Source organism: Macaca thibetana, chromosome 2, assembly GCF_024542745.1.
Source record: "Macaca thibetana thibetana isolate TM-01 chromosome 2, ASM2454274v1, whole genome shotgun sequence".
Lineage (NCBI taxonomy): Eukaryota > Metazoa > Chordata > Mammalia > Primates > Cercopithecidae > Macaca > Macaca thibetana.
Window position 1 is genome coordinate 142,145,346 of NC_065579.1, and position 13,209 is coordinate 142,158,554.

Below are 13,209 nucleotides of genomic sequence, written 5' to 3' on the forward strand. Positions count from 1 at the left end.
CCCACCTTGCTGTCTTCACATCCCCACTTTCTGCATGCACATTGGAAGGTGAATTTGTTCAGCTCACATTCATTTATAGGAATAATTTTCATTGCTCTGTGAATAAAATGTGCTGCCACTTTATGCTGTAAATGGATTCTTAGTTTAAAAACCTCATTGATAAGAAAATAATTTTGTTTTAATACATATAATTTTTAAAATCTGGGGCAATTTTTATTTTATAAAGTCTTACGACGTAAGCTGACATATGCTTGAAGGGAAGCCATACACGTTTTTATTTTTTATTTATTTATTTTTTTTGAGATGGAGTTTCACTCTTGCCAGACTGGAGTGCAATGGCGTGATCTTAACCCATCGCAACCTTCACCTCCCGGGTTCAAGCGATTCTCCTGCTTCAGCCTCCCTAGTAGCAGAGATTATAGGCATGCGCCACCATGTCCGGCTAATTTTATATTTTTAGCAGAGACGGGGTTTCTCCATGTTGGTCACACTGGTCTCGAACTCCCGACCTCGGGTGACCCACCCGCCTCAGCCTCTCAAAGTGCTGGGATTACAGGTGTGAGTCACCACACCTGGCCCATACACGTTTTTATTAACCACAGTTAAATGCATTTAGAAATCCATAGTACTGATTAAAGGTAGCAACCACCTTACCCCCAACGCCCAGGCTGCACTTAACATAGCTCTCAGCACAAACCACCACCTTCAGGGGGTTGTGCCTCGTGCTTTGGACAGTCAGTGACATAGAAGCCATGCTCCCGTATCGCCCGGTAGAGTGTGATGAACTTGGACGCCAGCCTTGTCCGCGGGACTATGTACTTCTCCGTAAATTCACTCTTTTCCAGTTGCTGTCTGCCTTCTGCCATCAGAACGCAGTTAATGAACGTGAGTGTGTAAGTGTAGCAGTTGTGGTGGTCTTCTTCATACCTTACGGAAGAGAACAAGGGTGTTGAGAAGAAAAGGCTGCTCAGGAACAGGCCGTGAAGCTACCCATCAGGTGCCTCAGCAGGCAAGGCCTCTGCTGGTTCATGTGGTTAAGAAGTTTCAAGATGTGCACTTCAGGCCAGGTGCAGTGGCTCACACCTGTAATCCCAGCACTTTGGGAGGCCAAAGTGGGAGGATCACTTGAGGTCAGGAGTTCGAAACTGGCCTGGCCAGCAAGGTGAAACCCTGTCTCTACAAAAGATACAAAAGTTAACTGGGCATGGTGGTGCACGACTGTGGTCCCAGCTAGTTAGGAGGGTGAGGCAGGAGAATTGTTTGAACCCAGGAGGCAGAGGTTGCAGTAAGCCAAGATCTCGCACCACTGTACTCCAGCCTGGGTGCATAGGAGGTTTAGCAATAGGGTATATAAGCCTGTCCCAAGCTTCAATTATAATGTTTCACCTACAAGCTCCTTCCCATCCTATTCTTTTCATGTTCACTTCAGACCCTAACTACAAAGCCTGGCAGAACCTTCATTTGATGCTAATCAGAATCATGAAGCCCAGATTGTTTTGGGCTTCATGTAATTCTGGGGGATGGTTGGTCTCTGGGCATCTGCTTGCTGCAGATTGGCATAGATTCACCCAGATGTTCAGAGTGGTTACTCAGTTGCAAGTTAACTACCAATTTGGGGAACTCATTGAACTTCTAGATTTCAGAGATGGAATTCCGTATGAGTTTTATGATATTCCATAGTATCCAAACTTATTTCAAGGGAAACCTCAAAATAAATCCACAAATATGCTATACATCTTATAAAATGTTGAGAGTGAGAAATTAACTTGAAATTGCTAAAATTACAAAAAAGAAGCTTTTACATTTTGAACATTGTTTTTTGTTGTTTTTTTTTCTGTTTTGTTTTTCTTTTTTTGAGACGGAGTCTCACTCTGTTGCCCAGGCTGGAGTGCAATGGAGTGATCTCAGCTCACTGCAACCTCCGCCTCCTGGGTTCAAGTGATTCTCCTGCCCAAGCCTCCCAAGTAGGGACTGCAGATGTCCGCCACCATGCCTGGCTAATTTTTGTATTTTTAATAGAGACGGGGTTTTACCATGTTGTCCAGGCTGGTCTCGAACTTCTGACCTCAGGTGATCCACCTGCCTCAGTCTCCCAAAGTGCTAGGAATACAGGTGACAGCCACCGTACCCAGCCTGAATATTGTTTTTTTAAATTTTTGTTTTAAAGAAATATATCGTGACTTGCTATATATGTGTAAAAATACCTTGTCACACAACTGAAATAATACAGATTCTAGTCCTTTCAGCTCTTAAAACGCTGTAATTTTGTTATATGTGCGTGCTGACCCAACTGCAGAAAATCTAGAGTAGTTCAACCCCTGTTTAAATTCTGTTAGCGATGTTAATATCTCTGTATCGGCTCAACGTGAAGCTAAATGCTGCGGAGTCCTCTGTGAGCTGGGGCCACACGGGGATCCCACTTGCATAGCATGTGAGTGCCAGCGAGGGTGCAGCATTTGCAGTTGTGTACCTGTGAGGCAGCCAGGTCCCCGAGGTGGAGAAGTCTTCCAGGTACTTGTCCCATTGCTCCACCATTCCATACATGTGGGGCTGCAGTAATGGGATGCTTATGCTCTGTTCCCACCCTGCTCCATCTCGCTGGACACCATGTGCACTGTAATTATACACAACCCCTGCAAATCAAAACCAAAGTCATGTGGCGCCTCAAGGAGACACACACCTCTGTGAAAAAGGGACATCAGAAAATGACGGTAGCCATGTGGTAACTTTACCTAATATAAATCCAGGGTGGAGGTTCTAGAATCTTTCTTCCGCCTAATGAGATTTAGATTTGCCTGGAGTCAGGGAGGGGTTTATGTAGCCTTCCCTGTTACTAGCAATCATTTCCTTGAGAGAAACCCAGTTCTAGCTCTACCTGCTATTCAGGGCTGTGAATTTGCCCCGAGGAAACAGAGACAATAATAGGCACCAGGATCATCATCTCCAATATTTTTATTGAAGTTCTGTATTTACCAGTGGGTCAATCTTGTCTCCTTAAATCAAGAATAAATGTCCACCTGCTAAAGATGAGTGGTAAGTATGACTGTTCTTGTGGGTAACTAAGTTCAGAACCGTTCTGGATTTCTGATCAGTGTCACTTTCTCTTGCCTCAGTGGGTAAGGAAAGGCTGTTATTAGACTTCACCTGTGAGGCCTGGCTAGGTGCCTCACCTGCCTCATCATATCCAGGCTACATATCCTGCAGGTGGCTCCATCCAGGCCCTTTTCCTGCAGACAAGAAAGCTTCTGGCTGAAGGGTTGCACACACTGCCCTCAGAGCTATAGGTGGCCAAAAGAACAGTTTTGTTTCATCTTCACTTTCCTTTAAAAAAAAAAAAAAAAAAAAAAAAACTGCAGGCCCCACCACATCCTGCTTTACTCCTGAAGTCCCTAGAATGTGGGGACCCAGTGGTAGTCAGCTGAGCATAGGATTGGAAGTCAGAGGGCCTGGTTCCAAATTCTGGTTCGGACACAAGATACGAGGTCTTGGGCAAGTCAATCTCACTGGACATCTATTTCTTCTTATTTTAAAAATCAATAGGCCGGGTGCGGTGGCTCAAGCCTGTAATCCCAGCACTTTGGGAGGCCGAGACGGGCGGATCACGAGGTCAGGAGATCGAGACCATCCTGGCTAATACGGTGAAACCCCATCTCTACTAAAAAATACAAAAAACTAGCCGGGCGAGGTGGCGGGCGCCTGTAGTCCCAGCTACTCGGGAGGCTGAGGCAGGAGAATGGCGTAAACCCGGGAGTCAGAGCTTGCAGTGAGCTGAGATCCGGCCACTGCACTCTAGCCTGGGCGGCAGAGCGAGACTGCGTCTCAAAAAAAAAAAATCAATAAAAAATACACAGGTTTGTATGGCTCTTCACTGAGAAAACATTAAAGAGCTTTCAAATATATTGTTAGTAATAATTTGCCATAAAGTCGAATATTTCTCATTTGGGAGCAGTGCCCACCTCATGGTGCAGTAGAAGAACCCAGTGAACAATGGAATCACTCATTAGATGTTGCCATAATCAAATCTCCACAAATACTGCTTTCCTTTTACTGGGTAGTGGGGGTTTTTTAAGCTACAAAACTGCACTTACCATTTGTGTTAGTTATTCCAACATGAAGATCAGACCTTCCATCATACTCCCTGAAAGAAACAAGGTTTGTTTTTTTTTTTTCTGGTTTGCATGTGTTTGGCATGAAGAACTGGCATTTAAAGTAGGAGGAGCCCAAGCACAGTGGCTCAAACCTATAATTCCAGCACTGGGAGGCCAAGGTGGGCGGATCACTTGAAGCCAGGAGTTTGAGACCAGCCTGGCCAACATGGCGAGACCCCATCTCTACTGAAAATACAAAAATTAGCCGGGCGTGTCAGTGTGCACCTGTGTCCCAGCTACTCAGGAGGCTGAGGCACAAGAATCGCTTGAACCCGGGAGGTGGAGATTGCAGTGAGCCAAGATTGCACCACTGCACTCCACCCTGGGCGACAGAGCGAGACTCTAAGAAAATAAATAGAGCCAGCTGGGTGCAATGGCTCACGCCTGTAATCCCAGCACTTTGGAAGGCTGAGATGGGAGGATCTCTTGAGGCCGGGAGTTCAAGGCCAGCCTAGCCAACATGTGAAAACCTGTTTCTACTAAAAATATAAAACTTAGCTGGGCCTGGTGGCACGTGCCTATAATCCCAGCTACTTGGGAGGCTGAGGCATGAGAATTGCTTGAACTCGTGAGGCGGAGGTTGCAGTAAGCGGAGATTGTGCCACTGCACTCCAGCCTGGATGACAGAGTAAGACTGTCTCAAAAACAAAAATACAAGTAGGGGGAGAGGCATGGTGACTCTTGCCTGTAGTCCCAGCTACATGGGAGGCTGAGTTGGGAGGATCACTTGAGCCCAGGAATTCAAGGCCTCAGTGAGCTATGATTGTGCCACTGCACTCCAGCCTCAGCGACAAAGGGAGACCCTGATTCTCAAAAACAAAACAAAACCCCAAAACAGTTTGGGCTTCATGATTCTGATTAGGATCAAATGAAGGTTCTACCAGGCTTTGTTGTTAGGGTCTGAAGTGAACATGAAAAGAACAGGATGGGAAGGAGCTTGTGGGTGAAACATCATAATTGAAGCTTGGGACAGGCTTATATGCCCTGTTGCTAAACCTACTATGTGCTTACCATTTGTGTTAAGTTCAAATAGACTTCCCTCTTACCAGCAAAACATTTCCTTGAGACAAACCCAGTTCTAGCTATACCTGCTGTTCAGGGCTGTGAATTTGCCCCCAGGAAACAGAATAATAGGTGCCAGGAGCATCTTCAATATTTTTATTGAAATTATTTAATTTTTAAGATTAAAAATTAGTCCAGGTGTGGTGCCTCAAGCCTGTAATCCCAGCACTTTAGGATGCTGAGGTGGGCAGGTCATATGAGACCAGGAGTTCAAGACCAGCCTGGACAACACTGTGAAACCTCGTCTGTACTAAAAAATAAAATACAGGCCGGGCGCGGTGGCTCAAGCCTGTAATCCCAGCACTTTGGGAGGCCGAGACGGGCGGATCACAAGGTCAGGAGATCGAGACCATCCTGGCTAACACGGCGAAACCCCGTCTCTACTAAAAACACAAAAAATTAGCCGGGCGAGGTGGCGGCGCCTGTGGTCCCAGCTACTCGGGAGGCTGAGGCAGGAGAATGGCGGGAACCCGGGAGGCGGAGCTTGCAGTGAGCTGAGATCTGGCCACTGCACTCCAGCCTGGGTGACAGAGCGAGACTCCGTCTCAAAAAAAATAAAATAAAATAAAATAAAATACAAAAATTAGCTGGGTGTGGTGGAGGGCACCTGTAATCCCAGCTACTCGGATGACTTGAGACACGAGAATTGCTTGAACCCAGGAGGCGGAGGTGGCAGTGATCCGAGATTGCACCACTGCACTCCACCCTGGGCAACAGAGGAAGACCCTGTCTCAAAAAAAAAATAAATTAGTCTTTGTTTTACAGATAAGGAACCAGAGACACTTGGAGCTGGTTAGAAGAACCAGGATAGGCATCAGGGGCTTTATGATGCCCCAGCCTGTAATGCCCTCTCTGTGCTGTGCCCTCTCTGCATTGGCTGCCTCCCTGAGCAAGGCCCAGGGATGCTGTCTGTTTAGCACCTAACAGGATGACCAAAACCTTTTACATATGTTCGTTCATTTCATCCTCATAGGGACCAGAAGGAAATTGATTAAGGAAGTTAGTAGGCAGGAAGGTGAGTAGTCAACTCCCGTTTTCTTATTCGAAATCAGCACTCTTGAGGGGACAGGAAAGTTAGGAGGGTGAACTCTAGGGAGCATTAGACTAATGATACACAGGAGCCGAACATGTTTCCTAAGGCATACACCAACATTCTACGACCCATGCTCTCCTAAAGCCTGGCCTACTCTGGGCCGATCCTAATCCTATTGGTAAACTCCACGGGGACAATAAAATATAAACCTGGCTGGGCACAGTGACTGATGCCTGTAATATCAGCACTCTGGGAGGCTGCGGCGGGTGGATCACCTGGGGTCAGGAGTTTGAGACCAGCCTAGTCAACATGGTGGTCTCTACTAAAAATGCAAAAATTAGCCAGGCATGGTGGCGAGCGCCTGTAGTCCCAGCTACTTGGGAGCCTGAGGCGAGAGAATCACTTGAACCCAGGAGGTGGAGATTGCAGTAAACTGAGACACCATAGCATTCCAGCCTGGGCAACAAGATCAAAACTCCGTCTCAGGAAAAAAAAAAAAAAAAAAAAAGTATAATCCTTTCTTTTGCTTTCTAATTCATCCTTTTTGTTTATACCAGCACACTCAGCAAGAGAGAACTGAATTTGTTCTTAAAGCCAGGTGGTGTCTACAATGGAAATAGATCAGTTCCAGTCTTCAATTTAATTTGCCTCCATACAAAATAGTCTGTAAGTGCCAGTTCATCAGGCCCGGTATATTGTACCTGTTTGTCACTGAAACTACAAATTAACTGGCAGTAAAGGTATTATTTAGATATTAGCTGCTGGGTCATTTTCCTGGTTAGCCTCTGAGCAATGTTTTTCTCTCTGAAAATGCATATGAGCAGTTTTACTCCTCATATATTCCACATATATTCTTGCACTTATCACTGCAGGAACATATGCACACCATGAATTTTTTGAAGCCAGTAGGCCTGCATCTCAGGATTTAAGGCCAAAGCTGAAAAAATTGTCCACCAAACCTCACACATTATATATTAAGGAAATTTTGGTGACTAAAACAGAAGGAAAAGTTTGCACAATGCAATTGAACACTTTAAAAACACTGTACCTGAGAAATGTTCCCTGAGTTGGTCTGAGGTGGAATGAACATTTTTCTTGATGTCCATTAGTAAATGGATTAGCGATGCTCACAGGTGCGTCCTCCAGCTTCCTCGAGCCCAGGTCCTGCTGGCAGAGAGGGCAGCACTGGGGCACACTGAAGCTGTAGATGTCTTTCTCACAGTGGTTGAATTTAATTAAAGCCTTCCCAGCCTCTGCGCAGTGCATAGCTTTCGCCTCCTGGGATGCCAGGGGAGGTTTCCGGAGACTTCCTTTTCCTCATGATACACCTGGCAAACACACACCGCCCCAAGGAACCTGATCAGTGGTGATGTCATCCTGACTGATGGCTTCAGAAGCCAAACCAGATAGGATTAACCAGTAGCCAGACCTCCCCATAGACTGTTTCTTAAAGAGCTAGTTTCTATTTGTTTATTTCCATTGTTTATGGTAGCCGATAACTGCCAGCTCCTATTCATCCTTTAAAGCCTCACTTTTCTGTGAAATCTTTCTCAGCTTCCCCTAGTCTTCCCTTGCAGTGGCAGTGCTGGATTCATATTTCTGTCAGAACTCTTACTTATTTAGAGACAGGGTCTCACTCTGTCACCCAGGCTGGAGTGCAGTGGCACGATCTTGGCTCACTGCAACCTCCACCCCCAGGTTCAAGTGATTCTCCCCCCTCAGCCTCCCCAAGTAGCTGGGACTACAGACGCACACCACTACACCCAGCTAATTGTTGTGTTTTTTGGTAGAGATGGGGGTTTCACCATGTTGGCCAGGCTGGACTTGAACTCCTGACCTCAAGTGATCCGCCTGCCTCAGCCTCCCAAAGTGCTGGAATTACAGGCATGAGCCACTGCACTCAGCCTAGAACTGTTATTTAATCATTTAGTTTTGTTTCTACCATTAGTCTGTGAGCTTCTTGGAATTGGAGACTGACCTTTATTTTTGTGTTCCCAGAATTGGTTAAATCATTTGTTGTTGCATAAATAAATCCTTAATTTAAGGCTATTTTATTTTGACATTTTATATTGTAAAAGTAATTTTGCTTGTAAAAAGAATAACATCCAGAATGTTCTGGGGATTTTTTTTAAAAAGTTAGCAGCCCTGTTAGAAATAAGCATAGTGGTTACAGGAGGGAGATACTGACTGGGAGAGGACAGAGGTGGTTTCTCGGGTCCAGGGCTGTTATGACTCATTATCTGGGTGTTAATAATATGGGAGTATTCCATTTGTGAAAAATCATCAAGCTGTGCATTTTATTATAAGCACTATATAATTTTTCAATTTTAAAATAATTTTTTAAATTTTTTGTTTTTGTGGGTACATAATAGGTGTATATATTTAAGGGGTATATGGGACTTTTCTTTTTTTTCTTTTTTCTTTTTTTTTTTTTGAGACAGAATCTCACTCTTGTCACCCAGACTGGAGTGCAGTGGTGTGATCTTGGCTCACTGCAATCTCTGCCTCCTGGGTTCAAGTGATTCTCCTGCCTCAGCCTCCTGAGTAGCTGGGATTACAGGTGTCTGCCACCACACCCAGCTAATTTTTGTACTTTTAATAGAGATGGAGTTTCACCATGTTGGCCAGGCTGGTCTCAAACTCCTGACCTCAGGTGATCCTCCTGCCTCAGCCTCCCAAAGTGCTGGGATTACAGGCGTGAGCCACCGCGCCCAGCCTCCATGGGATATTTTGATACAGGCATACAGTGTGCAATAATCACATCAGGGTAGATGGGGTGTACAACTTAAAAATAATTTTTAGCTAGGTGTGGTGGTGTATGCCTGTAGTCCCAGTTACTCAGGTGGCTTGAGATGGGAGGATCGCTTGAGGCTCGAGGCTGCATTGAGCCAAGATCATCCTACTGTGCTCTAGCTCGGGCAACAAAGTGGGACCCTGTCTCTAAATAAATAAATAAATAAAATAATTTTAAGCAATTCCATTAAAATGTTCGGAAGAAAAGTAATGCCCCTTCTTTCTCACATAACATTTTTCCACCCACCATATTCTACTTTCCGGAGAACACTAATGGTATGTTAGGTTTTTTAAAAGCTCAATATTGGCTGAGTATGGTGGCTCACACCTATAATCCCAGCACTTTGGGAGGCTGAGGCAGGTGGAGCACTTGAGCCCGGGGACTTCAAGACCAGCCTGGGCAACATGACAAGACTCCATCTCTACAAAAAATACAAAAATTAGCCAGATTTGGTGGTGTGTACCTGTAGTCCCAGCTACTTGGGAAGCTGAGGTGGGAGGATTGCTTGAGCCCAAGGGGTCTTGGCTGCAGTGAGCCATGATCACACCACTGCACTCCAGCCTGGGTGATAGAGTGACACCCTATCTCTAAAACAAAACAGAACAAAACAAAAACTCTCAATATTGTTATATTGTATACTGTTTTGAAATTCGTGTTTTTGCCTCATCTTGGAAACTTTTCCACAATATCAGTAATGTAGGTCTAGTTCATTCTTTCAGATTGCATGGGAATCCACATTTTGGTTGTACTGCACTTTAACTAAGGCCCAACTGATGCCTGTAGTTCCAAAGATAAGCAATCTTAAAGGGGAGACCCACAGAGAAGGTATCATGGCAGGTAAAGGCCCTTCAGGAGAGTTAAGTATTTGACAATGTACATTTAAATAAATTACAGTATGCTAAAATGCAAAAAAGTGCATCTTCAGTGTTATAACATGAGAATGATCATCAGACTCACAGAACTAGAAAGGACCTCAGAAATCATTTCAACCAACCTTCTCTTGTTACAGTGAAGGCAGAGAGGTTATAGCTAGACACAGCTCAGGTGACAAGGACCTGAGATTGTTCATTATTAATATAAACCACATGGTATGGCTGGGCGCAGTGGCTCACGCCTGTAATCCCAGCACTTTGGGAGGCTGAGGCAGGTGTATCACCAGAGGTCAGGAGTTCAAGACCATCCTGACCAATATGGTGAAACCCCGTCTCTACTAAAGTTACAAAAATTAGCTGGGCATGGTGGCAGATGCCTGTAGTCCCAGCTACTCAGGAGGCTGAGACAGGAGAATCGCTTGAACCCAGGAGGTGGAGGTTGCAGTGAGCTGTGACTGCACCATTGCACTCCAGCCTGGGCTAGAGAGTGAAACTTTGTCTCAAATAAATAAACCACATGGTATTGTTTGTTAGGTTGCTTGAGTGACCCAAGCCACTTTCAATTGAGAATATAATCTTTCTGACACCAACACCAAGAGGTATTGTTAATCTCATGAAAAAGGATTGAGACACCATGCTTTAATAAACATTTTAAATACACCAGCATTTTTTTTCAACACAAGCATCTTCAATCCTTTTTTTTTTTTTTTTTTTTACCATGTCTCTATCTTAAAAAATCTTATTATAAAATAAAACATAGGCACAGAAAACTACATAAAACAAATTGTAGTTTTTAAAATTTTTTTAAAGGCATTTTATTTATTTTTTTTTTTTTATTTGAGATGGAGTCTCATTCTGTTGCCTAGGCTGGAGTGCAGTGACGTGATCTTGCCTCACTGCAACCTCCACCTCCCAGGTTCAAGTGATCCCTTTGCCTCAGCCTCCCAAGTAGCTGAGACTACAGGCACCCACCATCACGCCTGACTAATTTTTTGTATTTTTAATAGAGACGGGATTTCACAATGTTGGCCAGGCTGGTCTTGAACTCCTGACCTCGTGATCTGCCTGCCTTGGCCTCCCAAAGTGTTGGGATTACAGGTGTGAGCCACCACGCCTGCCCTATTTTATTTATTTATTTATTTATTTATTTATTTATTTATGAGATGGAGTCTTGCTCCATTGCCCAGGCTGGAGTGCAGTGGTGCAATCTTGGCTCACTGCATCTTCCATCTTCCAGGTTCAAGCGATTCTCCTGCCTTAGCCTCCCAAGTAACTGGGATTACAGGTATGCACCACTGCACCCAGCTAATTTTGTATTTTTAGTAGAGACATGGTTTCACCGTGTTGGCCAGGCTGGTCTCAAACTCCTGACCTGAAGTGATCCACCTGCCTCAGCCTCCCAAAGTGCTGGTATTACAGTCGTGAACTACCATACCCAGCCTATTTTATTTTTTGAGACAGGGTCTTGCTCTGTCACCCACGTTGGAGTGCAGTGGCACAATCAGTGCTCATTGCAGCCTCAAACTTCTGGGCTCAAGGGATCCTCCCACTTCAGCCTCCCAATCAGCTGGGACTACAGATGCGTAACACCACAGCTGGCTAATATTTTAATTTTAATTTTTATAGAGACAGGGTCTTGTTATGTTGCCCAGGCTGGTCTTGAATTCCCGGGCTCAAGCGATCCTCCTGCGTCAGGCTCACAAAGTGCTGGGATTATAGGTAGCGCCCTATAATTTTGACTTGAAGAACTCCTTTTAGTATTTCTTATAGGGCAAGTTTTCTAGTGATGAACTCTCACCTATTAGAATGGCTAAAATCCAAAACACTGAGAATACCAAACCCTGGAGAGGATGTGGAGCAACAGGAACTCTCATTGCTGGTGGGAATGCAAAATGGTATAGTGATTTGGAAAATAGTCTGCCAGTTTATTACAAAACTCAACAAACTCTTACGTGTGACCCAGAAATTGTGCTCTTTGGTATTTACTCAAATGAATGAAAACCTATGTCCACACAAAAACCTGCACATTGACGTTTACAGCAGCTTCATTCATAATTGCTAATACTTGGAAGCAACCAAGATGTCCATCAGCAGGTGAATGGAAAAACTGTGCTACATCCAGACAAAGGACTATTGTTTAGTGCCGAAAAGAAGCGAGCCATGAAAGACATGGAGGAAACTTAAATGCGTATCGCTTATGAAAGAAGCCACTCTGAAAAGGCTGTGTACTGTATGACTCCAACTATATGAAACTATGGAAAAGGCAAAACTGCTGAGACAGGAAAAAGATCAGTGGTTGAGGGAAGGGAGGGATAAATAGGCAGAGTACAGAGAATTTTTCGGGTGGCGAAACTACTATAATGTGTCATTGCACATTTGTCAAAACCCATAGAATAAGCCTGGGCAAAATAGCAAGACCCCATCTCTATAAAAAAATTTTAAAACCTAGCCAGGCACTTGTCCTCCAAAATGCCCACTTGGCCCTCTTCCAAGTGTATTTTACTTTCTTTTCATTCCTGTTCTGAAGCTTTTTAATAAACTTTCACTCCTGCTCTAAAACTTGCCTCAGTCTCTTTTTCTGCCTTATGCCCCTCAGTCGAATTCTTTCTTGTGAGGAGGCAAGAATTGAGGTTGCTGCAGGCCTGTACAGATTCACTGCCAGTAACTCGGACACCTGCCACCGATAACATATTTTAGTGTTGGGTAACTCAGACAACTTCCTCTGCTAACATAGTTTGCTGCATGACTCGGATACATTCCCTAGTAGACACATATCCATTTGATTCCTTAAAGCAAAGTGTACCATTCCAGTCAAAGCCTTGGTAAAATAACCAGTTTCTTCACAGTATCAGTAATATAGGTCTAGTTCACTCTTTCAGATGGCATAGGAATCCATCCATCAGTGGGACATGACAGAGGCGAAATCCTGCCCCTGTCTCCCTTGGACTTGGTTGCATACCGCTTTCACCAACCCAAGGAGCCACTCTCCTGCCCTGACAGCTAGCAAGTGGCCAAGACCCACAGAACAACCACCACCACCCCTCTGTCATTACATTTTATTTAAAAAAAAAAAAAAGATGGGTGCAGTGGTCATGCCTGTAGTCCCAGCACTCTGGGAGGCTGAGGCGGGTGGATCACTTGAGGCCAGGAGTTTGAGACCAGCCTGGCCAAAGTTAGTGAAACCCTATCTCTACAAAAAGTACAAAAATTAGCCGGGGTGTGATGGTACGCATCTGTGGTTCCAGCTACTTGGGGGGCTGAGGCAGGAGAATCACTTAAACCTGGGAGGTGAAGGCTGTG

General features: G+C 44.7%; 2 protein-coding genes across 3 annotated transcripts in view; one reads left to right on the top strand and one right to left on the bottom strand.

Moving 5' to 3' along the window:
* The window catches only part of MKRN2 (makorin ring finger protein 2), a 135,695-nt gene that overhangs the window by 88,555 nt on the left and 33,931 nt on the right, over positions 1 to 13,209 (top strand). The gene's annotated exons all lie outside the window — the stretch shown is intronic.
* On the bottom strand, positions 493 to 7,554 carry MKRN2OS (MKRN2 opposite strand). 2 transcript variants are annotated; one of them, XM_050781516.1, is made up of 4 exons: positions 7,292 to 7,554; positions 4,089 to 4,138; positions 2,471 to 2,633; positions 493 to 927 (listed from the first exon to the last, which is right to left on the bottom strand). In XM_050781516.1, exons 1-4 carry the CDS (start codon positions 7,507 to 7,509, stop codon positions 687 to 689), a joined length of 672 nt encoding a protein of 223 aa, XP_050637473.1. In that variant the 5' UTR covers positions 7,510 to 7,554; the 3' UTR covers positions 493 to 686. The 2 variants fall into 2 exon arrangements, with proteins under 2 accessions (XP_050637473.1, XP_050637474.1); XM_050781517.1 differs by lacking the exon at positions 4,089 to 4,138 and having other exon boundaries at positions 7,292 to 7,349.

What these genes read in the sequence shown, in the direction of transcription:
- MKRN2OS (XM_050781516.1), bottom strand. Translation starts at nt 7,509, where the DNA reads ATGCACTGCGCAGAGGCTGGGAAGGCTTTAATTAAATTCAACCACTGT. An exon ending in ACTCAGGGAACATTTCTCAG is followed by an intron (nt 4,139 to 7,291) that starts GTACAGTGTTTT and finishes TGTTTCTTTCAG; the next exon opens with GGAGTATGATGGAAGGTCTG. An exon ending in GGGACCTGGCTGCCTCACAG is followed by an intron (nt 928 to 2,470) that starts GTACACAACTGC and finishes CTCTTCCGTAAG; the next exon opens with GTATGAAGAAGACCACCACA.